Source organism: Dama dama, chromosome 22 (assembly GCF_033118175.1).
Source record: "Dama dama isolate Ldn47 chromosome 22, ASM3311817v1, whole genome shotgun sequence".
NCBI classification, from domain to species: domain Eukaryota; kingdom Metazoa; phylum Chordata; class Mammalia; order Artiodactyla; family Cervidae; genus Dama; species Dama dama.
The window spans coordinates 41,304,118-41,329,275 of NC_083702.1; the positions used below are offsets into that span (position 1 = coordinate 41,304,118).

A 25,158-nucleotide genomic window follows, 5' to 3' on the forward strand; every position below is an offset into this window, starting at 1 on the left:
TTTGTCACAATTTTTAAGATGAAAGAATGAAAGTTCTGTAATCAAGGGTCGTATTTGAAAGATAATGTGATATTATTAAATATACTAGCTGAACTTTTGTCTTTCATATTATGAAGGACAAAAAGTATGAAAATTCTGCTTAATGGTTAACATATTGTCTTGTATATGAAGGTAAAAAATACCAGTTTTCTTTGCATTAAGAGGTCATGTGAGTAGAATAAGAAAGCAAGGTATACTTATTATATAGCTAAATGAACTTAAACTGCCCTGCAGTTCAGAAAGCAACTGATCCACTGTGATGCACTCTATTAAAGGTCATAATTGTGGAATTGTAGCTACACATATAATGAGAAATCCTAGTACATTCTAAAATTGTATAGCAATGTCAGTTTATCTCCAATTAATTTCAAATACAGATAGCCCATGAAATGACTGCAGTGCCTAAAAAGAATTTGCTATCTGAACAAAATATAACTAGCAGCACGACTGCCCTAGGTTTGCCTATAAATAGCAAAGCTAGTTTTGTGATTTCTGCCAAGCATGCAGCTTCAATAGCCTTATAAGAGATTGCTTCTCTTCTCTTGGGTCCAACTTTGTCAGGAGATACTTGGAATGGTGGTGTAGGAGGGAGGTACCTGGCAGAGCCACACAGGCCTGGTACATCAGCTTCAACAATTAGCCGTATGATAGTTGTCAGCTGGCTGTCATGGCCAGTTCTGGTTACCAACAGTTAGAAGTTGGGTAAAATAGGAGTGTTTTCTCCTTCACTCTCCCTAAATGCAGATTTTTCTGAGTCATGTTAGTTCTTAAAGAATTTGCAAATGTAGATCATGGAACATCTGTAGCCTGTGCTGGATTGGTGTTATTTTTATATTTCAAGTTAAAAAAAAATTTACACCATAATAAATGTTCTTGGATAACCTTCCATACTTACACTGGTTTTAAATCAGGCCTAGTGAAAGAGCACATTCCTCATAACAATAATGACTAACTTTTGGATGGAGAAGGAAATGGCAACCCACTCCAGTACTCTTGCCTGGAAAATCCCATGGGACTGAGGAGCCTGGTGGGGTATAGTCCATGGGAGTAGCAAAAGAGTTGGGCATGACTTAGTGACTAACCCAAGAAGAGGATATAGTAAAGCTTCCTTTGCCAGGGTGAGGGTCTACTCTTCAGTAGGTCACCAGGTCACCATGGAGAGATGTGCTGCCAGACATCTTTCCAAAGGCTTTTTAATGAGCAATGAATTCAGAATTGCTCTCACAGAATCTGATCATTACCAATGGAAAAGCAAGGTCAATGGCACCTCCAAAGGTAGTTTTTCGTCTGTTCATAAGTCTATACGCTTATTATCACATGTAGAATCTTGGCTACTCCAATAAAGTATGTCTCTCTGTCCTGAGACTGAAGAAGCCAAACACCAAGAGTACCCTTCTCTGTTAACTCCAGCCTTATTTCTTCATGATCTGTACACAGTCCAGAAGCATCATTTAATAATATTTGAAATTTTAAAATATATGTATGTGTGTGTGGGGGCTGAGTCGCTTCAGTCATGCCTGGCTCTTTGCAACCCCGTGGACTGCAACTCACCAGGCTTCTCTGTCTATGGAATCCTCCAGGCAATAATACTGCTGTGGGTAGCCATTCCCTTCTTTAGGGGATCTTCCCAACCCAGGAACTGAACCTGCAGGCAGATATTTTACCGTGTGAGCTACCCTAACGTAACCAGAGTACAACTATGGAGACCAGAAATTGGCATTGCTACAATATTATTAGCCAATATTAAGAGTGTATTCTGATTTTGCCAAATGTCCTACTAATATCTTTTTTTCAGGTCAGGCTCCCATCCAGATTCCTGTACTGCATTTAACTGTTATGGTTCCTTAGTCTCATCTTGTCTGGAGAAGTCTTTCCTCTCTTTTCCCTAACCTTAATACTTTTGAAGGGTCCTGGCCAATTATTTTGTAGAATGTTTCCATTTCGATTTGCTTCAGGCTTTCTTGTAGTAAAAACTGGCTTATGTATTTTTGGCAAGAATATCACAGCAATGACCCTGTGCCTGCCTCATGTGTTGATCAGAGGGTACACAATGTCAGGATGTCTTGTTGCTGCTGAGCTAAGTTTTGGTCACTTAGTTAAGGTCTACTGGGTTACTCCATTGCAAAGTTACTGTTTTTCCCATTGGAATTAATAAATATCTTGGGAGAAAATGCTTTAAGACTATGCAAATATGCTGTTTCTCATAATATTTTTTGCCTATTATTTTATATTCCATATATTTCATTGATAATCTTTACCTGCAATAATTATTACTTGGTATCTGCCAAGTAATTCTGATGTATTTTATTTCTATTAGAATTAAATTATTAGACTTCTGTAAAGAAAAGCTGTTCCTTCTTCCCTTATTTATTCAGTTTATTACGTCAGTGTGGACTCATGAATATTGATTTTGTTCTATGGATTATAATTCACTACTGTAACTATTTTGTTCCCCCCAATTATCCCAGATTTGGCCATTTGGGAGCCTCTTTTGGTAGGCTCTTGTGTCCTTTGACATATCCACGTCATTTTTTAAAAGCATTTTGTTACTCTTTGGCACCACAGCTTGCAGCAAGTTCATTTTGCTCCAGCCAGGAACTCAGTCCTTTCTTAAAAGAGCCCTAGTTCTTTCAATTGGTGATTGATATTTAGAAACAAAATTTGGCTGCAAGGCTTGCTGACAGAGCTAGAAAATCTGTGTACACAACCACACATAAGCACCTTTGTCTCTCCGTCTATTGAACTACTTCCCTATTAAAGACTATCCTGATACTTCTAATTACAACCCAATAGCACTAATTTCCTTCTCCCTTTGTTTATTTGTAATGCCTTTCTCCAGCAGGGAGAAATTTGGCTTTCATTATCCATAATATGTTTACTTATTTCCTTAAACCTAGTATACATGTAAAGAAGTTTTAGAATTGTGCCTCTATAATCCCTATGAGAAACAAATTTACTAACTAGACTGTAGTGTTTGGGTACAATTCGTTTTGTCTTTAGCTTTACAGTGTATAGCAAAAATACCAATTTCCAAAATTACTCAGGTTAGATCTCTTTTTCTTGACTCCTTTCAATGTAGTCATGTTGTTCATTTGTAGTACAGCTGGGTTCATTTGTTGCTATTTGTGTTCCATTGGGTCCCTGGACACATAGAGGCTGATTTTAATTGTTGTTTATTTGGGAGGTACATGAAACATTATAAAGAATAGAGGCATTACTTTGCTAACAAAGGTCCATATAGTTAAAGCTATCATTTTTCCAGTAGTCAAGTATGGATGTGAGAGTTGTACCATAAAGAAGGCTGAGTGCGTGCTCGCTTCGGCAGCACATATACTAAAATTGGAACGATACAGAGAAGATTAGCATGGCCCCTGCGCAAGGATGACACGCAAATTCGTAAAGTGTTCCATATTTTTTGTCAATGTATGACAAAACTCACTACAATATTGTAAAGTAATTAGCCTCCAACTAATAAAAATAAATGAAAAAAAAAAAAAAAAGAAGGCTGAGTGCCAAAGAACTGATGCTTTCAAACTGTGGTTTGGAGAAGACTCTTGAGAGTCCCTTGGACTGCAAGGAGATCCAACTAGTCCATCCTAAAGGAAATCAATTTGAGTATTCATTGGAAGGACTGATGCCGAAGCTGAAGCTCCAATTCTTTGGCCACCTGATGCAAAGAGCTGACTCATGGGAAGAGACCCTGATGCTGGGAAAGAAGGCAGGATGAGAAGGGGATGACAGGACGAGATGGTTGGATGGTATCACCGACTCAATGGACTTGAGTTTGAGCAAACTCTGGGAGATGGTGAAGGACAGGGAAGCCTGGCATGCTGCAGTCCATGGGGTCACAAAGAGTCGGACACAACTGAGCAATAAAATGTGAAACATTACTGTAGTTCTAAGAGTCTGAATGATATGATAAGACAATCTCAAAAAGTTTCACTCCTATGAAATGTGATCTGTTGTATAGCATTTCGTACCCTCATTCTTTCTACCCCATTCCCACTCACCAACTGTAGCTTATCAATTTCATTAATTTTTGTTTTTTTTTCTTTGCACACAGATATGTTTTCTTATATATTGATCACATTTTAATGTCTTTTTGTGGTACCAGAAGTTTGAATGCTGTTTGGTAGTTTTCTCTCTTAAAGGTATTATTTATAATTGATATATTCTTACCACTAATGTATTAGAAAGCTAATGAAACTATCATTTTCTTTCTCGAAAATTATTTTGGGGATTTTTTTTTCTAGACTAAAAATTAGAATATGAATTTTCATGGTCTCATTAGTGCTTAGCTGTCTATTCCTTGATAGGATTTATCTAAAAAATGGTAACATAAAACAAACAGTAATGTTTTTCCAGTTTTAACATGTTATATATATATTTTAGCAAAATATTTAAAATTTTTCTTTCTCCTTATTAAATTGAATTATTTCAAGTGTCAGTGAGAGCTGCTAGCCTGTTACATGAACTGTGTAGTTTTTGCTTCTGAAAGTCTTGCTGAAGAGCTTTTCTTGTACACAAAGCAAAATGAATCATGTTCCCAATTCTGTTGAGTAGTGCAGCGGTGCGTTTCATTTTGTGCTCTTTCTCTTTTCAAATCCTCTGCAGGCGTTTGGGCAGTCCTTCTCCATCCACCGTAAGGTTGCTGAGGATGGGGAGACTCGGGAGGAGACGCTTCTGCAGGAGTCAGCATCGAAGGAAGCTTACTATCTGGGGAAGATCTTGGACATGCAGAACGAACTGAAACAGAGCCGGGCTGTGGTCACTAATGTCCAGGCAGAAAATGAGAGGCTCACAGCCGTCGTGCAGGATCTGAAGGAGGTAAACAAATAGCAAACATATTCCCTGGGAGAGAGCTGTGGGAGAGAGAAGATAAAATTCTTGCTAGGAAAGAGGAGTAAAACTTTTTCACTAATCAGAGGAGCTATATTAAACAAGAAGCACATAATGTCAGTGCCAGCAAATTTTTTCTGCTTTTTTAGTGAAATGAAAGCTTGTTCTGAGGTGAGCTTTTCTCTCTCTTATCATTTGTTGAGAATTAAAGCCTTTATTTATTGAGTACTTGGGACCTGGTCTTGCTATTTCTGCAGAGGTGTTTAAAAAATATAGTGACCTTAACATTTCCTTCCCTTTACCTGTTTCAGTACAATGTGGAGAGGAATGGTTGGCTCTATGCTCAGTGTCAGAACTAATTCAAAATGACGGTGGTGTTAGCACAGGACTCTCCTTGCTGAGGGAGAGAGACTGGCGGAGGAGTGTTTTGAGGGAGTCTGAGAGTCTGGCGTTAGAGAACCATAAACTGTTTTGCTGGTCTTAGACAAGCAGCAAATTATAGCTGGTATGAATCAGATTAGGAGCCTTCTTCATTCCCAGGGCCTCCCCTGAATTCACTCTTTCCCTTCAGATTTGTACTTAGCAGCATCACATGCCAGATGGTTTCAGAGTGGCAGAGTCATTCTGCCCTGCGGGGAGGAGGTGATCCTGGGGACAGAAATAGCCAGAAGCAGATTCATCCACTACCCTTTTAGGAGTAGCTTTGAAAACTTCATATTAAATCGTTCATTCCATTTTTTGATTAAGAAAGCTGTAGAAGACGTGCAAGTATCCTCTAATTCCTACACCACTGCAGTGGAGGTTAATGAACAAATTCCGGGTACACTACCAAGTAGGCTCATTAACTGAGCATAATAATAGAAAGACATTGGATGAAAAAATTGTTTGATATTGTGAAATGCAACCAAAGCAACCCACTGATACCCTTCTCTTGAAATTAGTGGCGTATTACAAGTAAAGTTTCATTATTATGAGAGATAAGTTGTCCAAAATTTACTTAAATTTAATCAATAATTTACATTAGCCTGTGACCATATTACAATGAAGTCAGTGAATACTGACAATAAAGTATCTGCTTTACCTAGTTTGTTGCCTTTGGGCATGCCCCGAATATAGCAGTATGACTCTGGAGACAAAGAAAGGAGCCAACCAAGGGGAATTTAGTGTTGGGTACCGAGAAGAACATGAGAGTTTTCAGGACACTCTGCCTCATTTTCCTAAATGATTGTTAAAAAACAAAGCCCATCTCCAGTTCTTCATTTGTCACATCTGTATGTGCTGGGTTTTCATCATCACTTGATTGTCCTTTGGAGTACCAGACCTCCTCCTCCAAGTGGACTCAAGGTGCCATAGGCTACTTTCCTGGATTAAGCAAAGCCCAAAACATCCACAGGCACCCTCACCACCATGAACAGTAGGCTCACATAGTAGGTTGGCAGAGGGACTGTGATATGGGCAACCTGTGCCTTGGGTACCCATGTGCAGGTGGTTTGTATGGAAGGACTGAAACCAGTGAGTTGGACAGTTTTGGTTGCCAATTGGATGGATCTTCTGAAAGCTGCACACCCTATCTTGTGCGTGGCAGTTGCAGCTGAGGCAAGAATAGCAAAGGTTGAGGAAAGGGTGTCCATAGATGTTTTTCTGTTGATGCAAGACAATGGGGATTGACAGAGGATCCTCACTTATACCGTGCTTGATTGCAGTTTCCAAGGAGTAGGCTTATGATAAGCAACAGGAGTTGGTTATGAATGAGCATGCAAAGTAGAAATGAACTGAGGCCATAAAGGAAACAAAATGTTGAGAAACCCTTCATTCAGATCATTTCTCAAATTTTAGTGAGCACCAGAATAACCTAAACAACTCATCAAAACCTAGTCTTGTGCTCCACCCCCTAAAATTCTGATTCTAGGTGGAATTCAAGAATTTGCATTTCTAACTAATTTACAGCACATAGAGACCACACTTTAAGAAACATTAATTAAAAAAAAAAGAAACATTAATTTAGACTTTTTTTTGGCTGGGTATTAGAGTATCATAAGGCTCACAATTTGGGGAATTGCTGAATAATTTCTTGGTTATAATCCTTTGATTTCTATGCAGTTTCGATAGTTGATTTGCAGTAAGAGAATAACTTATTACATCCAAATTTATGTATTGTTTCAATCTAAAACAGCTCAAGGCACTATAGCTATTTGGGTTTGTCGATAACTAAAAGAAAAAAATAGGTGGTCAGTTTCCTGGTTTTCTAAGTGTACCAACAGTGTATCTGTTAATATTCTTTCTGATGGGCTGAAAGCTAGTGAGTGGTATTGCTACACCCCAGAGCCCTGCTGTTTTTCCTACAGACCTTAGGTTTTAATGTCACTAATAAAATTATTATTAGCATGCAGGGTTGAGTACATTTGGAAAAGGAGAAAAGGAATAAATTCAGTTTCTTGGTATATTGATATAGACTTTTGATGACTGGTGTTAAACTGAAATCCCAGATTTGTTTTTATTGTAGTCTCAGTTTTATTTGTCTTTTTGTATTCTGGGTATGGAGGGTACATAGTGACTGAAAGAGAGACGTGATAGGACCATGAAAAGTAGACAAAGATAACCAGTGCAAAACATAGTAAATCATCAGCTTGACAGGTGCTGTGTGACTTTGATAAGTTCATTAATGGAGTTATTTTTATTTACTAAAAGGACTAATCTCTAATTTCAGTAGAATCATCAATACTGGTAAAGGTACCTGTGTTTATATGTGTGCTGTGTGTGTTATGGGCATTTTACACTCACATTTGCATGCGTGCATGCATGCACGTGTGTGTGTGTATCTGTAGTTCCACGGTCAAATTCTTTTCTATATATGGTATGTATAGGATAGTATAGTGAAAAAAATGGAAGCATTTCTGAATTAGGTGTTAGAAAATCAATATTCTAGTCTCAGCTAGAATTTGTTAAAGATTATTTTATTATATAGTGAATATGTAATAAACATAAACTGTTATCATTAATAACTTTCTGAATCCTCCATAAAAATATTATTGAAGATATCATTTATTATGTAGGTCCATATTCTTAGGTTAAAGAAACATTAGGTAAATACCTCTCTGAATTTATTGCCTTGAAAATTCTTTCTGTTGAGATATGAATCAGATGGTAGGAATTACAATATATTTTTATTATTGCTTTAGTTATTGAAAAGCTCCAGCACTATGTGTGACTGTAAAATCTAAGAGATTTTTCATATAATTCTCATTTTTAGACATTTTAAATAGCGTTATTGTATGTGTTTTTAAAGAGTAAACTGCTTTAAATAAGATTTTTAAGGACAGAGAGTATAAAGGAAAAATGTCACCCAATCAAAGGACCAAATGGGAGTCAATCAAATTAAGTGTTAATCCTTCAGGTCCAGTAACAAAATGTTAACCTATTGGTAACATTAGGATATGGTCATTTTATATTTTAAAAGTTGCTTAATTCATATGATTTTCATAATGTCTGAAGCTCCATTTTCCCCTCAGTGGAATACACAACCAGATTTTATAATATACCAGCTCAATTTTCAGAAATCTATTATAGCCACATCTATGAATTTGGACATGCAGGCACCTTAAGTGATTATTTGATAAAGACTACTGCCAGATCAATAATTCTTTCTCCAATAACCTGGAATGGTCATATAGCCTTTATTCAGACACTTCTAGCACTGTGGAGACGGTAAACTCTGAATCTTTTCAAGGAAGAGACTGTCTTTTGTCTGTCATTTATCTTGGTATTTCCCAGGACTCAGTATAGTTCCTGGTCAAAAGCAGACATTTGAAAAAGAATGTTTGTTGAGTTGAACTGAACAGAAATAACTTATGTTAGGAGTTAACTACTTCTGGTTTGAATTCCAGATGTGCCACTTAGCAACTGTGTGATATTGGACAAGTCACTTTTGTTCTGTAAGCATCACTTTCCTCACTTCTGACCTAGAGATGGTAATATTAATGTAAGGTCCTATACATTATACAGGTCCTATGTCCAATGCCGTACACATACGAGATGTTAAATTACTGTTCATTCCTATCTTCCAGCTACCTCCCAAGGCTGCCCATCCTGCTGCTTGACAGCTCCAATTGTTAAACTGCCCTTTTTTGTTCAGTGAAAAATTGATTCTCTGTAATTTTCACTAACTGGTCATATTCCTAGCCAGTGGATCTACAGAGAATACTTTTTTTTTTTTTAAGTATTCTATTCCACTTGAAAATTTTAGCCCATGCCCAATAACTTAAAATATTTGGAAAGAGCAGTCTTATTTTCTCTTTTTCAAACTAAACGTATCTAGATACACTAGCACTTCCTCATGTGACATGGTTTCAGGATGCCTCAGCATCCTGGTTATTACCTTCTTAGACTGACCTCCAGTGTCTCTTAAAAATGTGTGTTCGCTCTTTAACCACATACTATTGACTATCTTTACCCGACTGGAAATTTTTGAAAATGTGAACTGCTGGATGTAGGGTTTGAGTTCCTTATCTTAGGGTTTTCATCTTTTTAAATTTTCTATTTTGAAATCATACATGAATTTATTCAACAGAGGTCTCTTCAGTGCTTGCTATGAGTCAGATGCTTGGGTACCTGAAAGCATCAGTGAACAAAAATTCAACAATGAGTGGTTGTTTTCAATGCTAAGGCAACTCAGTGTGTTCAGAAACTCTTTCTTTCAATACCTTAGTATCTCCGGAGATAGTGAGCTGTGTTTTAGACAACATGTAATATAGATGGAATGTTTGTGTCCTGCCCCGCCCACCCCCCCCCCCCAGCATTAATATGTTGAAACCTAATCCCCGATATGATGGTGTTTGGAGGTAGGGCCTTTGGGGATGATTAGGTCATGAGAGTGGAGCCCTCATGAATGAGACTGTATAAACACAGCAGAGAAGCTCCCTTACCCCTTCTACCATGTGAAGACACAGCAAGAAGATGGCCGTCTCTGAACCAGAAGTGGGCCTTCACCTGACATTGAATCTGCTGGTGCCTCAATTTTAGACGTCCTAGTCTCCAGAGCTATGAGAAATAAATGTCTGTTTAAGCCACCTAGCCTATTGTGTTATTGTTAGAGCAGCTCACATGGACAAAAAAAATATAACATTTTGTACAGTTTACAATTGTACAGTAAATTACCCTCATCTTAGTCTCATTAAAACCACGGATCGGAAAAAAAAAACAACACAGATCGGTGGTACCTGCTGTGACTAAGCAAGAAACATCTAAACAGTTGATCAGATGTGTGGTTAAACTTCTCATTTTTCCACATAAACATAATAATAACACCTCTCCTATGTCTCATGATGTTTATGAGGATAAAATATTTTTCATGAAAGTGCTTCACAAGAAGTAGAGGACTATGTTAGTGTTATTTACTGTTTCAAAGTTTGGTAATCAGACTTATTTACACACAGCAAGACAGAAACAATAAATGTAGAAAGATGTATTGGGGTCTTCTGTCAGAAGGCCCCAGCACCTTCTGACAGCAAGAAGTAATGGCTGACATCCTGACACCAAAATAAGAAACATCACATGTTTAAAAGCCCATAGGTTGCAAGAGAGTCTTCTAGGTGTTTTGTTTTTTTCCGTTTATTTTTATTAGTTGGAGGCTAATTACTTCTAGGTGTTTTTAAATACTATCAGTGTAAATAGCCTGTTGTACCTGGCTGGTTCTCAAAAGAGTCACTGCATTATTTCTCAGTACGACATTGAATGTGCTTACTGGTTGGGAGAAGTTGAACTATTTAAATTAAGGCATCCAATAATAACAAAGCTTTTCTTATAGTCTCTGAGATCTGGTTAAATGATTGGTCAGTGAGAGCTGGATTTACACACAGCTGCATATGATTGAGACTTCCAGTGAATGATGATTTTCCATTCTGTAAAGGCATAGCTTGGCTATAGCTGAAAAGTTATTTCCCTGAAATGTTCCAGTTTCTGTCCTGCTCTTTGTACTTGTTGGGAATGGACCTCACACCTCCCTGGAATGTTGCAAAGTGTCAAAAAGTGATTTTTTAAATTTAATTTAAAAAGAATGATCACTCTTTTTAATTGGTTTAAATAATATGATACCTAACATTTATGAGAGCTTATCATGTACCAAGCATGATACTCAGCATTTTACATTCCTTCAATTATCTCACCTAATTCTCTTAAACTTATGAGGCATGTACTGTTTCTATTCCCCCCTTTATGGGTGAGACAAAGAGGCTAACAATTTGTCCACCAAGTAGTCAGACTGTTGTCCTAAACCAGGCATGGTTAAGAGTCCTTGCTTCTTTCCCACACTTGCTGAGCTGCAATAAACACAACATCCCTATTACCATCATATTACCATCATCGAGAATTTGAAAGCAAAGTTCAGCAATATTCAAACAATTCGCTTTTGAATTATTGTGATTTCATTGTGCCTTTGGGAATAATAATTTACATTAATGAGTTTTTTTATAGGATTAATTTAAAATTACAGGTTCACAGAATTTTTAAAATGTATGTGTGGGTAGTTCTGTGAATTTTAACAAATATAGATTTATGTAACCACACTTAGGATGCAGAAGTTTTCTCACCCTCAAAATCTCCCATCTCCTCTTCTACTCCTTTGTAGTCATACCCTCCCCTCTTCAATCTCTGATAGTCTTCTGATTCCTATCACTGTAGTTGTGTCTTTTCAGGCATGTCATGTAAATGGAACTGTATGGTACATAACCTTTGAGAGTGGGTTCTTTCCCTCAGCATAACGCCTCTGAGATTCATCTAGTTGTTGCCTGTCCGTTGTGTTCCTTCCTTTTTATTGTCAAATACTACCATATGCATATACCACAGTTTTGTTTTACTTTCTAATCAGTTCACCTATTGAACATTTTTCAGATTTTGGCAATTACAAATAGAGCTGCTATGTACATTCATGTACACTTATATTTTAATGTGAACATAAGTTTTCATTTTTCTACAGTAGATAGCCAGGAAAAGAGGAGTTTGTGGATGCATCGCTGGTATCCTGGCAGGTTTGATTGAAGAGAGTCTTTGCAGGTTCTTTTCCGGTTGCTTCAATTTTCTCACTGAAGGAAGCAAGGTCAGCAGCTGAGAGGGAAGATGGGGTGTGGGGTATTTGAGGATAGAGAAGTGGTGACATAATCACTTAGAAAAGCATGAGTCACTGAGGTATGATCTCGGAAATGCGTGGTTGACAGGAGAGGATCCCCCAAGAGGAGGAATTCCAGGAATTGAGATCATCTTTATGCATATTGAGAATACTAGGAATTAAGACCAGGAGTTCAGGAAACATTGGCAGTGAACCAGGAGCTAAAGTCTTAGAAAAACGAGGGGGAATGAGTTGGTGTTTGATAAGGGACAAGAACGGTGCTGAGCAGTGGATAGTATGCAGTGTCTGAGCCTCTCCTACTGCTGTTACCCTGTTCCTTGAGGAAGCTGGTGTTAATTTGGTTTTTTAAAATGTACATTTAAAAAAAAAGGTACATTTACTAACTTAAAAAAAATCTCATGATGACATGAGATTTAAAGCAGGTAGTTTTAGGGGTGAAGAAGAAGGAGAATGAATGAAACAGCCATAAGAGGCATCTCACCTCCAGGTCCATGCTTGAGAGAGTTGCAGGGGAAACAATGTCCCCAAGGGAGAATCAGGTTTCCATTAATTGAGGAGGGTGCTATTCACATCACTAAAATCATCATGTCTGCTGTAATCGCATATGCTCATGGAGTCAGTGAATACTGATTAAAATGCATGCTGTTGTAAGGAGCATATACATTTAATTGCTCTTTATTTTTAAAGTCAGAAAACCAGTTTTTTGTTTGTTTGTTTGTTTGTTTGTTTTAATTTTGAAAGCTCTGCCATGTTTGTTTCCAGCAGGTACTGATGGTCACTTGCCACATTCCTACTGGGTTGTCCTTGTAGGCAGCAAGTAGATTCTGGTCATCGGCAGATAATTTCTCTTTTTAACAGCTGAAGATACCTTTTTCCTATGATTTGGAAAGTTAAGTTGTTGTATTTGTCTATGAGAAATAACAGAACAACTTTTAAATAGCTCTCAAAACAACGTCAGTTGATCTTTAGTCAAAAATAATTTTAGTCTTTTTTGTCGTTATTTTGGGGAGATAATAAGGACCAGCATCTCCATAATCCCAAACATTCTAGGGAAAAATTCAAAATTGAAGGCATGTGTAAATGTTGCATCCAGCATCCAGATGTTGGACAGCATTAGGACACAGGTTCAAAATACTACCATTTTCATTTGTGAATCATTTCTTTCTGCATTAGACAATAAGAAGAGGCATCAACTTCTGGCCTGATAATGACAATTGGATCAACTTCCTGTGTAACAGCCAGTCATTAAACTAGTGCCAAATATAAAATTAAATGGGAAACTTCAAGCGGTCAAGCTAATGTTAGAAATGGCAAGGAAGCTTTGCTTGGGGCAGGATGTTGTTGTTTAGTCGCCAAGTCACTTCCAACTCTTTGCGACCCCATGGACTGTAGCCCACCAGGCTCCCCTGTCCATGGGATTTTCAGGCAAGAATACTGGTGTGCATTGCCATTTCCTTCCCTAATGGTGGGTCTTCCCAACTCAGGGATCAAACCCACATCTCCTGCTTGGCATGTGGTTTCTTTACCACTGAGCCACCTGGAAAACCCTTGGGGCAGGATGCAGAAATGGCAACTCTGGAGCTGGCATAGGTTAAAAAATAAAATCTCTTGTTTTTTTTTTTTTCATTTATTTTTATTAGTTGGAGGCTAATTACTTCACAACATTGCAGTGGGTTTTGTCATACATTGACATGAATCAGCCATGGAGTTAAAAAATATTCATGTGTAGTTTCTTTATAGTTTCTAAGGTAATCGGGTTTTATCAGTTATCATTCAGCATTTTAAAAAAATAAGCAGCAAAAGCCAGTCTACTTTTTTAAAATGTAGAACTGGTATGGTATATACTTGATGTATATATCATATATATATATATATATATATATATGTATGTATGTATGTATGTATGTTATATATATGAATTATATATATAACATATATATAGATATCTTTCCTTTCCTTTCCTTCCTTCTTTCCTCCTCCTACCTACCCTCCCTCCCTTCTCTTTCCTGTCTTGTGAATTATGGTCGAACACCAGACTTCTACCTCTTGGAACATAAGAATAAAGATCTGTGCACAATTCATTTTGTACACACTGATTCTTGGACTATAAATAGCTTGATTCTGTTTCAAAATTTTTCTTCCACCCCAGGCTCAGATTTTGCTCCCTGTGTGGACTGGGCAGAAGGTATAGTAATGCACAATCAGCATGTCTGCTAGAATGCTTAGAGGACAATTTTAGTCTTTTTTTCTTACATCTTGACCTCTTTCCAAAGAAGACCCTGGTTGGCAGATCTAGCCTGATTAAGATTCTATTCAGGCATTTAATGCTCCTAAGGGAATTTTTAGCTTAATCTAACAGTCAACAATACCTGAATCTACTCAGAACTTAATTTCTTGAAGGTTAAAGGAAACTTTTACTTGAGTGAGGCAGAAAGAGCAAATTAATGAGGGAGCTTAGTGATATAATGAATGTTAATATGTATCTTGACTTATACTTTTTAATGCTTAATCAACAAAGATATTTTTTAAAATTCTGTAGACTGAATCATACTAGATACATTAATATACCCAGATTTTTAACTTTCAATTTATGTGAAAGCAGAATGCATCCCATAAGAAAGGCTATCCACTGGTTAACTACTTATATAGCTTTTTCATCATCATTTGTTCAGTAATGCCAAAAGTACATTATAAATAGGTTTCTGATAGAGTTTTGGTTTCACTAAAACAGTTATTCCAAAGGTAGAATTATGATTAAACAATCTCTTCCAAGACTGTCACAATAGTCATAAACCTTCCTGTGTTACATTTTTTAAATCTGGAATATTAAAATGTACTTTGTAATGGACTTTGGCACACAATTTCAAACACACACATTAATAGATTGACACTATTTATGGGCCAAATTATTCCTGTCTTGTTGTGGAGTATAGGAGAGAATGCCTGTCTAAAAATGAGGTAGAGATTTGGCTACTTGCACAAAGAAGTGGTCAGCAAGCCTTTTCTGGATGGTAAATTCTGTTGTTAGGATGAAAGTACAGAAGAACCTGTCAAGATGGTAATATCTATTTTGTTTAATGGCGTCAAGGTAGCAGTGCTTTTTTTGTCTAATAGCATTATCTAACTGCTAATGGTGATGAAATGGGCCTTGAGAGTAATAAAAGTCTTGCGTCAATATTTGAATCAAACTGTCATCGACAGTGCTTGCCAATGAACTATTGTTTCCCAACCTATTTTTCATTCTCAACTCCTTAAAGAGCAGTTTGGGGGCTTCCTTGGTGATAGACTCTTCTTTGGTTAACAGTCTACCCTGCAGTGCAGGGGATACCTGTTCGATCCCTGGTCTGGGAAGATCCCACATGTCAAGGGGCAAGACCAAGTTCCACAACTATTGAGCCTGAGCTCTAGAGTCCTTGAGCCACAACAAGAGAAGCCACAAGAATAAGAAGCTTGCAAACTGAAACTAGAGAGTAGCCCCCACTCTCTGTAACTAGAGAAAGCCTGTGTGCAGCAGAGAAAACCCAGCACAGAAACAAAAAAAGAGCAGTTCAGATATTTTTTTCCCTAATTGCCTCTAAACAAAATACTGAGGAATAGGATTTTGTAGGGTAGTGTTGAGATTGAGAGGATCAGAAGCTGTTGTAATATATGACTTTTTTTTGCTTCCCCCCAAATTAATTTTTACCCCTTTGGGAGCTGTATTAATTCTTGAGAGATGCTGTAACAAAATACTTGATATTTGGTGGCTTAATGAAAATACAGACTTATTGTGTTACACTTCTGCAGGACAGAAGTCTGCAGTTTACTGGGCTAAGTTGTTGGCAGGGCTGTACTTCCTCTGGTGGTGCTAGAAGAATGTCTTTCTCCTCGTCCAGCTTCTAGGACTGCACCCCCTTGCATTTATTGACTCATGGCCCCTTTCTCCACATTTCAAAGCCAGCATTATAGCATCTTATTTCAGTGTCATATCACCTTCCTCTTCTGTGTCAGATCTTCCTCTGCTTCCCTCTGATAAGTGTAAGTGTTAACTCCCTCAGTTGTGTCCAACTCTTTGTGACTCCATGGACTGTAGCCCACCAGGCTCTTCTGTCCATGGAATTCTCCAGGCAAGAATACTGGAGTGGGTTTCCATTCCCTTCTCCAGGGATCTCCCCAATGCTGGGATCAAACCAGGGCCTCCTACACTGCAGGCAAATTCTTTACCGTCTGAACCACACTGATTTACCCAGAATCCAGGATAATTTCTCTCACTCAAAAATCTTAACTTAATCACATCTGCAATGTCTCTTACCACATAGGCTACCACATCCACAGACTCTAGGAATTAAGACCTAGATATTTTTGGAGGCCTTTATTCAGGTTACCACAGAGGTAATACCAATCCCTACTGGAAATACATATTCTACACCATTAAAAAAAGAAAAGAAAGAAAGAAGAAAAAAGGTAATAAATATGTAGCTTTTAAAATATATTTTTTTTAATTTTATTTATTTTGGCTGTGTTGGGTCTTTGCTGTGTGGGCTTTTCTCTAGATGTGAAGAGCAAGGGCTTACTCTCTAGTTACAGTACATGGGCTCCTCATGTGGTTTCTCTTGTTGCAGAGCGCAGGCTCCAGGGTGCTCAGGCTCAGTCATTGTGGCACATGGTCTTAGTTGAGCCACAGCATATGGGATCTTCTCAGATCAGGGACCAGACCTGTGTCTCCTGCATTGGCAGGTGGATTTTTTACCACTGAGCCACCAGGGAAGCCCTGTAACTTTTGCTGGTGATCAATTTTTTACTATATCATAATCTTCTTGGGGCATTTGCCATTGGAACAGAATATATGATTAACATTAGTAAGATTCAGAAGCCAAAGAGTTGGTGATGCCCATCTTATTATGATGTACTAACCCATCCATTTACTTTGCATCACTGTTTCTGCTGGAGTCAGTCAGCAGAGAAGGGCAATGACACTCCAAGGTCAGACAGTGTTACTACTTAATTCTAATTATAATGGGCAAATCCACCATTAAGCTTCAGATTGAGAGAAATTCTACTGAGTTGGCAAATGTTTTCAATGTGTATGTGTAGATCATCATGTGTAACCACAATTTTTCAGACTCTCTGGCAAAGAGAAATGAAAATTCTGTGCTGTATTTTAATTTGCTGCAAAATTTCTCCTTCAAGAACAACCATTCTATTGAGCACCACTCTGCAAATCAACCTCTATAAGAATGTTGAGGAATAAAGTGAATACATAATTAATTCTAGTACTGGAAGGCATGTCTCTTCCCCTGGGCTGCTTCTTTGAAGAAAGCTGCCCGAAGTAAAACAGAAAACACCTATCTGACATCCTCTAAGCACACAGCCTGATTAGAGCCCTCTGGGAAACATCCAGTGGATACCACTTGGCTCTCCAGCCTAAGTATTATTAATTAAAGACTCTATGACAAGGTCTTCTTTGTTTATTGTAATGGTGATCTTAGATGGTGCTAATTGATCACTTCTCTTTTAAGAATCCATGTGTTTTTTGCTCTCATTTGAAATGCGTAGAGGTTATCATGGAGATTGAATAATAGATTTAATATAAAAATAAGGTTGAATTCAACAAGAATACTTTTGAAGTCAACTGATTTCTTAGTGCTCAGCTCCAGCTGCTTTTGGAGATAGAGTTTCCCTGATACAGACTCCATGCTCTTAATGCAGGAGAGCCGGGTTCAATCCCTGGTTAGTAAACTAGCTCCCACAAGCCACAACTAAAGATCCCACAAGTCACATGCCACAACTAAGACCCAGTGTGACCCAAATAAATAAATAAATATTTAAAAAAACAAGATTGCCAGAGAATCTACTGAAGCCTAATAATATAATATTTCATGTTGGATGGAGCAGATACACAAAAATAGTTGTATTCAGTAAAATTCCTTGTTGTTGTTGTCTAGTCACTAACTCATGTCCCACTCTTCATGACCCCGTGGACTACAGCACACAAGTCTCCTCTGTCCTTCACTCTCTCTTGGAATTTGCTCAAATTCATGTCAGTTGAGTCAGTGATGCTGTCTAACCATCTCATCCTCTGCCTCCACCTTCTTCTTTTGCCTTCAGTCTTTTCCAGCATCAGGGTCTATTCCAGTTAGTTGGCTCTTTTCATCAGGTGGCCAAAGTATTGGAGCTTCAGCATCAGTCCTTCCAATGAATATTCAGGGTTGATTTCCTTTAGGACTGACGGGTTTGATCTCCTTGCTTTCCAAGGGACTCTCAAGAGTCTTCTCCAGCATCATAGTTTGAAAACATCAATTTTGCAGCACTCAGCCTCTTTATAGTCCAAATCTCACACCCATACATGGCTTCTGGAAAACCATAGCTTTGACTGTCTGGACCTTTGTTGGCAAAGTAATGTCCTTGCTTTTAAAACCCTGTCTAGGTTAGTCATAGTTTTTCTTCCAAGGAACAAGCGTCTTTTAATTTCATGGCTGCAGAAAGTCTGTCACTGCTTCTACTTTTTCCCCTTCAGTTTGCCATGAACTTATGGGACTGGATGCATGATCTTAGTTTTTTGAATATTGAGTTTTAAACCAGCTTTTCACTCTCCTCTTTTACCTTGATCAAGAGGCTCTTTAATTCCTCTTCACTTTCTGCTGTTAGAGTGGTATCATCTGCCCATCTCAGGTTGTTGATATTTCTTCTGGCAATCTTGATTCCTGGTTGTGATTCATCCAGCCTGGCATTTCACGTGATGTACTCTACATAGAAGTTAAATAAGCAAGCCTTTGTCTTACTCCTTTCTCAATTTTGAACCAGTTGTTCATGTCCACTTTTAACTTTCCTACTTGACCTGCATATAGGTTTTTCAGGAGACAGGTAAAGTGCTCTAGTATTCCCATCAGTTTAAGAATTTTCCACAGTTTGTTGTGATCCAAACAGTCAAAGGCTTTAGTATAGTCAGTGGTGCAGAAGTAGGTGTTTTTCTGGAATTCCCTTGCTTTCTTTATGATCCAACAAATACTGCCAATTTGATCTCTGGCTCCTCTGCCTTTTTTAACCCAGCTTGTACATCTGAAAGTTCTCAGTTTACATAGTGCTTAAGCCTACCTTGAAGCATAACCTTACTAGCATGTAAAATGAGCACAATTGTACCATAGTCTGAACATTCTTTGGCATTGCCCTTCTCTGGGATTGGAATAAACACTGACCTTTTCCAGTCCTGTGGCCACTGCTGAGTTGTCCAAATTTGTTCATATTGAATACAATGCTTTCACAGCATCATCTTTTAGGATTTGAAATAGCTCAGCTGGAATCCCATCACCTCCACTAGCTTTGTTCATAATAATGCTTCCTGATGCCCCCTTGACTTCACACTCCAGGATATCTGGCTCTAGGCGAGTGAACATACCATTGTGGATATCCAGGTCATTAAGACCTTTTTTGTATAGTTCTTCAAAGTATTCTTGCCATCTCTTCTGCTTCTGTTAGATCCTTACCATTTCTGTCCTTTGTCATGTCCATCCTTGCATGAAATGTTCTCTTAATATCTCCAATTTTCTTGAAGAGATTTCTAGCCTTCCCCTTCTATTGTTTTCTTCTGTTTCTTTGCATTGTTCATTTAAGGAGGATTTCTTATCTCTCCTTGTTATTGTCTGGAACTGTGTATTCAGTTGGGTATATCCTTCCCTTTCTCCTTTACCTTTCATTTCTCTTCTTTCCTCAGCTGTTTATAAAGCCTCCTCAGACAACCAATTTTCCTTTCTTACATTTCTTTTTCTTGGGATTGGTTTTGGTCACTGCCTCTTGTACAATTTACAAATCTCTGTCCATAATTCTTCAGGTACTCAGTCTTCCAGATCTAATCCCTTGAATCTATTCATCACTTCCACTGTATAATCCTAAGGAATTTGATTTAGGTCATACCTGAATGGCCTAGTGGTTTTCCCTACTTCTTTCAATTTGTCTGAATTTTGCAATGAGAAACACGTGATCTGAGCCACAGTCAGCTCCAGGTTTTGTTTTTACTGACTGTATAGAGCTTCTCCATCTTTGGCTGCAAAGAATGTAATAAATCTGATTTTGGTATTGACCATTTGGTGATGTCCCTGTGTAGAGTTGTCTCTTGTGCTGTTGGTAAAAGGTATTTGCTATCACTAATGTGTTCTCTTGGCAAAACGCTGTTAGCCTTTACCCTGCTTCATTTTGTACTCCAAGGCCAACATTGCCTGTTACTCCAGGTATCTCTTGACCTCCTACTTTTGCACTCCAGTCCCCTCTGATGAAAAGGACATCTTTTTTTGATGTTAGGTCTATAAGGTCTTGTAAGTCTTCATAGACCCGATCAACTTCAGCTTCTTTGGCATTAGTGTTTGGGGTATAGACTTGGATTATTGTGATAAAGAATGGTTACCTTGGAAGCAAAAACAAGATCATTCTGTCATTTTTGAGATTGCACTCAAAGTACTGCATTTCAGATTCTTTGTTGAACCTGAGGGTTAGTCCATTTCTTCTAAGGAATTCTTGCCCACAGTGGTCATTTGAATGAAATTCAGATGAATTATGAATGAAATACAGTCATCTGAATGAAATTCACCCATTTCCATCCATTTTAGTTCACTAATTCCTAAGATGTCAATGTTCACTCTTGACATCTCCTCATTGACCATGTCCAATTTACCTTGATTCATGCACCTATCATTCCAGGTTTCTATGCAATATTGTATTTACTGCATCGGACTTTAGTTTCACCACCAGACACATCCACAACTGAGTGTCATTTCCACTTTGGCCCACTCACTTTGTTCTTTCTGGAGTTATTAATAATTCCCTTCCACTCTTCCCCAGCAGCATTTTGGACACTTTGTGACCTGCAGTGCTCATCTTCCAGTGTCATATCTTTTTGCCTTTTCATACTGTTCTTGGGGTTCTCATGGCAAGAATACTGGAGTGGTTTGCCATTCCCTTCTCCAGTGGACCATGTTTTGTCAGAACTCTCCACTGTGACCCATCTGTCTTTGGTGGCCCTGCACGGTTTGACTCATAGCTTCATTGAGTTATGCAAATACCTTCACTATGACAAGGCTGTGATTCATTGAAGTTAAAAGCTTTGCATTTTGTTTTAGAGTTAAGTGCAGATTTTTCAGGTGTATTTAGCTTCACATTTGCCAAGGTTTAACACTGTGTTATGCACATATTAGGACTTCCCTGGTGGCTCAGTGGTAAAGAATCTGCCTATAAGGCAGGAGACCGACGTTTAATCCCTGGGCAGGGAAGATCCCCTGGAGGAGGGCATGGCAACACACTCCAGTATTCTTGCCTAGAGAAGTCCGTGGACAGAGGAGCCTGGCGGGCTGCAGTCCATAGGGTCGCACAGAGTTGGACACAGATGAGATGACTAAGCAGCAGCAGCAACATGCACATATTAGCTGAATAAACTTACACAAATGATTATACTTTCTGGATCTCAATATTGCTATCTTGTAAATGGGAATAAAAGTAACACCTACTGCCACAGGGCTGTTGTGAATCCTTACATGTGATGCACTTGACACTCAGCAGGCAGTGAGTCAGAGTTGGGTTTTGCATTATTTCACTGCTGTTTGCATATATTTTGGAAATGTTTTTAGGATTATTTCTTCAGAATAGCATTCTAGAAGTAGAATTACTGGATCAAATGGTAAAAGGTTTTTTTTAAGGTTACACATGTAGTTATATTGCTTTTCTAGAGGATTAAAATAATTTCTGCTTTCATTAGTAATAGAAGAGAACTCCCATTACACCAGGAAGCATTAAGCCCTAGGAAGCATTAAGCTTCATAATTCTTTCAGGTGCTTATTTGATAGCTGAATAGTGGCATTTCAGTATTAATTTGTAAGGTCATTGATGGTAGGGACATGGTCTATCTTGTTCATCACTATATCCTAGTACAGAACTTGGTATATACTGGACACCCATTAAAAAAAAAAAAAAAAAAAGAACAAATGAGTGAATAAGAAATTTGCCACTTTCATTAATTTTTTGGAATAATACATGAATAAATACATTAATTAAGGGGTAATTTCTGTAACAATTTTTTGCACATTTATTAGGTTTTAACTTTTCTATTATTTATGTGTGCTTCAAGAAATTATTGTTTTTCTTAATCATTTGCTATGAGTATTAACCCCAGTTTATTTACCTTTGGACTTTATTTTACTTTTGACACATTGAAATTTTGCTCTGTTTTTACATCTACTGCTTGTTTCCTTTGGGATTCCTTTCAGTGGTTTTAAGAATAGGATGCTTCCATTGCAACAAAAAGAAATATCTAGGAATAAACTTACCTAAGGATACAAAAGAACTGTACACAGAAAATTATAAAACACTGATGAACGAAATCAAAGATGACATAAACAGATGGAGAGATATTCCATGTTCCTGGGTAGGAAAAATCAATATTGTGAAAATGACTATACTGCCAAATGCAATCTACAGATTCAATGTGATCACTACCAAATTACCAACGGCATTTTTCACCGAACTAGAACAAAGCATTTCACAATTCATATGGAAACACAAAAGACCCCAAGTATCCAAAACAGTCTTGAGAAAGAAGAATGGAGCTGGAGGAGTCAACCTTCCTGACTTCAGGTTATACTATAAAGCTACAGCCATCAAGACAGTATGGTACTGACACAAAAACAGAAATATAGACCAATGAAACAAGATTATAAGCCCAGAAATAAACCCATGCACCTATGGGTACCTTATTTTTGACAAAGGAGGCAAGAATATACAATGGGGCAAATACAGACTCTTCAGTCAATGGTGCTGGGAAAACTGGAGAGCTACATGTAAAAGAATTAAATTAAAACACTTCCTAATACCATACAGAAAGATAAACTCTAAATGGATTAAAGACCTAAATGTAAGACCAGAAACTATAAAATTCTTAGAGCAAAACATAGGCAGAACACTCAATGACATAAATCAAAGCAAGATCCTCCATGACCCACTTCCTAGAGTAATGGAAATAAAAGCAAAAGTAAACAAGTTGGACCTGATTAAACTTAAAAGCTTTTGCACAGCAAAGGAAATTATAAGCAAGGTGAAAAGACAATCCTTGGAATGGGAAAAAATAATAGCAAATGAAACAACTGACAGGGGATTAATTTCCAAAATATATAAGCAGCTCATATAACTCAATGCTAGAAAAATAAACAACCCAATCAAAAAGTGGGAAAAAGATGTAAACAGACATTGCTCCAAAGAAGACGTACAGATGGTTAACAAACACATGAAAAGATGCTCAACATCACTCATTATTAGAGAAATGCAAATCAAAACCACAATGAGATATCACCTCACATTGGTCAGAGTGGCCATCATCAAAAAGTCTACAAACAATAAATGCTGGAGAGGGTGTGGAGAAAAGGGAACACTCTTGCACTGTAGGTGGGAATGTGAACTGATACAACCACTATGGAAGTCAGTATGGAGATTCCTTAAAAAACTAGGAATAAAACCACCATATGACCCAATCCCACTCCCAGGCATATACCCTGAGGAAACCAAAATTGAAAATGACACATGTATCCCACTGTTCATTGCAGTACTATTGACAATAGCTAGAACATGGAAGCAACCTAGATGTCCATCAATAGATGAATGGATAAAGAAGTTGAGGTACACACACACAATGGAATATTATTCAGCCATTAAAATGAATACATTTGAGTCAGTTCTGATGAGGTGGATGAACCTAGAACCTATTATGTGAAGTGAAGTGAGTCAGAAAGAGAAAGATAAATATCATATTTGAATGCACATATGCAGAATATAGAAGAATGGTACTGAAGAATTTATTTACAGACACCAGCAGAGAAACAGACATAGAGAATAGACTTATGGGCATGGGTAGAGGGGAGGAGAGGGTGAGATGTATGGAAAGAGTAACATGGAAACTTACATTACCATATGTAAAGTATCAGCCAATGGGAATTTGCTGTATGGCTCAAGAAACTCAAACAGGGGCTCTGTATCAACCTAGAGGGTTGAGATGGGCAGGGAGATGGAAGGGAGGTTCAAAAGGGAGAGGATATATGTATACCTGTGGCTGATTCATGTTGAGGTTTGACAGAAAACAACAAAATTCTGTAAAGCAATTATCCTTCAATTAAAAAAAAAGAATAGGATGCTATTCTTCCTTCTTCTCCCCTTCAATCTTCTCAAAACTATAAAACTGTAATGTTCACTTATATCAGTTCACTTATATCAGTTTTTATGGTTTAATTTTTACTTTTAATGTTTTAGTCTATGTGAGATTCAGTTTAATGTTTGGAACAGTGTCAGAGTTTAAATTTAAAATGTTCCCCTAGGACTTTCCTTGAACTGTGGGGTTGGAGAAGACTCTTGAGAGTCCCTTGGACTGCAAGGAGATCCAACCAGTCCATCCTAAAGGAGATCAGTCCTGGGTGTTCATTGGAAGGACTGATGCTGAAGCTGAAACTCCAATACTTTGGCCACGTCATGTGAAGAGTTGACTCACTGGAAAAGACCCTGATGCTGGGAGGGATTGAGGGCAGGAAGAGAAGGGGATGACAGAGGATGAGATGGCTGGATGGCATCACCGACTCGATGGACATGAGTTTGAGTAAACTCCGGGAGTTTGTGATGAACAGGGAGGCCGGGCATGCTGAGATTCATGGGGTCGCAAAGAGTCAGACACAACTGAGCGACTGAACTGAACTGAACTGGGAACTTTCCTAGCTGTATAGTGGTTAAGACTCCAGGTTTCCAATGCAGGGAACATGGGTTTTATCCCTGGTCAAGGAACTAAGATCTCACATGCTGCAGCAAGGCAAAAAAATATAAATAGATAAATAATAAAAATAAAAATGTTCCCCTAATTGGCTAAATGGCCCAACATCATTTACACCTTGAGGCTTCTCTTCTAATAAAAGTGTTAAATTCTTATCTATACTTTGTATTTAAACTTATCATAAACAGTGAGAGAATTGGAATAGACTATAGTCTGAAAAAAATAGAATATTTTTATTTTACAGAGCAAGATAAATGAGAAGAATGAATTATTATTAAAGTTATTTTCAATTTGAAATGAAAAATAAGCATATTTGATATATTATTACTATTTCCTATATATACAACTTTTGTGATTTGACATAGATCTTTAAGACATGATTTATAAACTTTTG

The 25,158-nt window shown here is 37.8% G+C and overlaps 1 protein-coding gene and 1 non-coding gene across 9 annotated transcripts in view; both read left to right on the forward strand.

Moving 5' to 3' along the window:
- Window positions 1-25,158, forward strand: part of BICD1 (BICD cargo adaptor 1) — a 251,349-nt gene that overhangs the window by 107,328 nt on the left and 118,863 nt on the right. For all 8 annotated transcript variants that reach the window (XM_061125244.1, XM_061125253.1, XM_061125251.1 and 5 more), the window contains exon 2: window positions 4,654-4,866. In XM_061125244.1, the coding sequence (XP_060981227.1) occupies window positions 4,654-4,866 (213 nt within the window). The remainder of the gene's footprint in view (window positions 1-4,653; window positions 4,867-25,158) is intronic.
- Window positions 3,349-3,455, forward strand: LOC133044123 (U6 spliceosomal RNA). Its single transcript, XR_009689866.1, has one exon. It is a non-coding gene; the product is annotated as a U6 spliceosomal RNA (small nuclear RNA).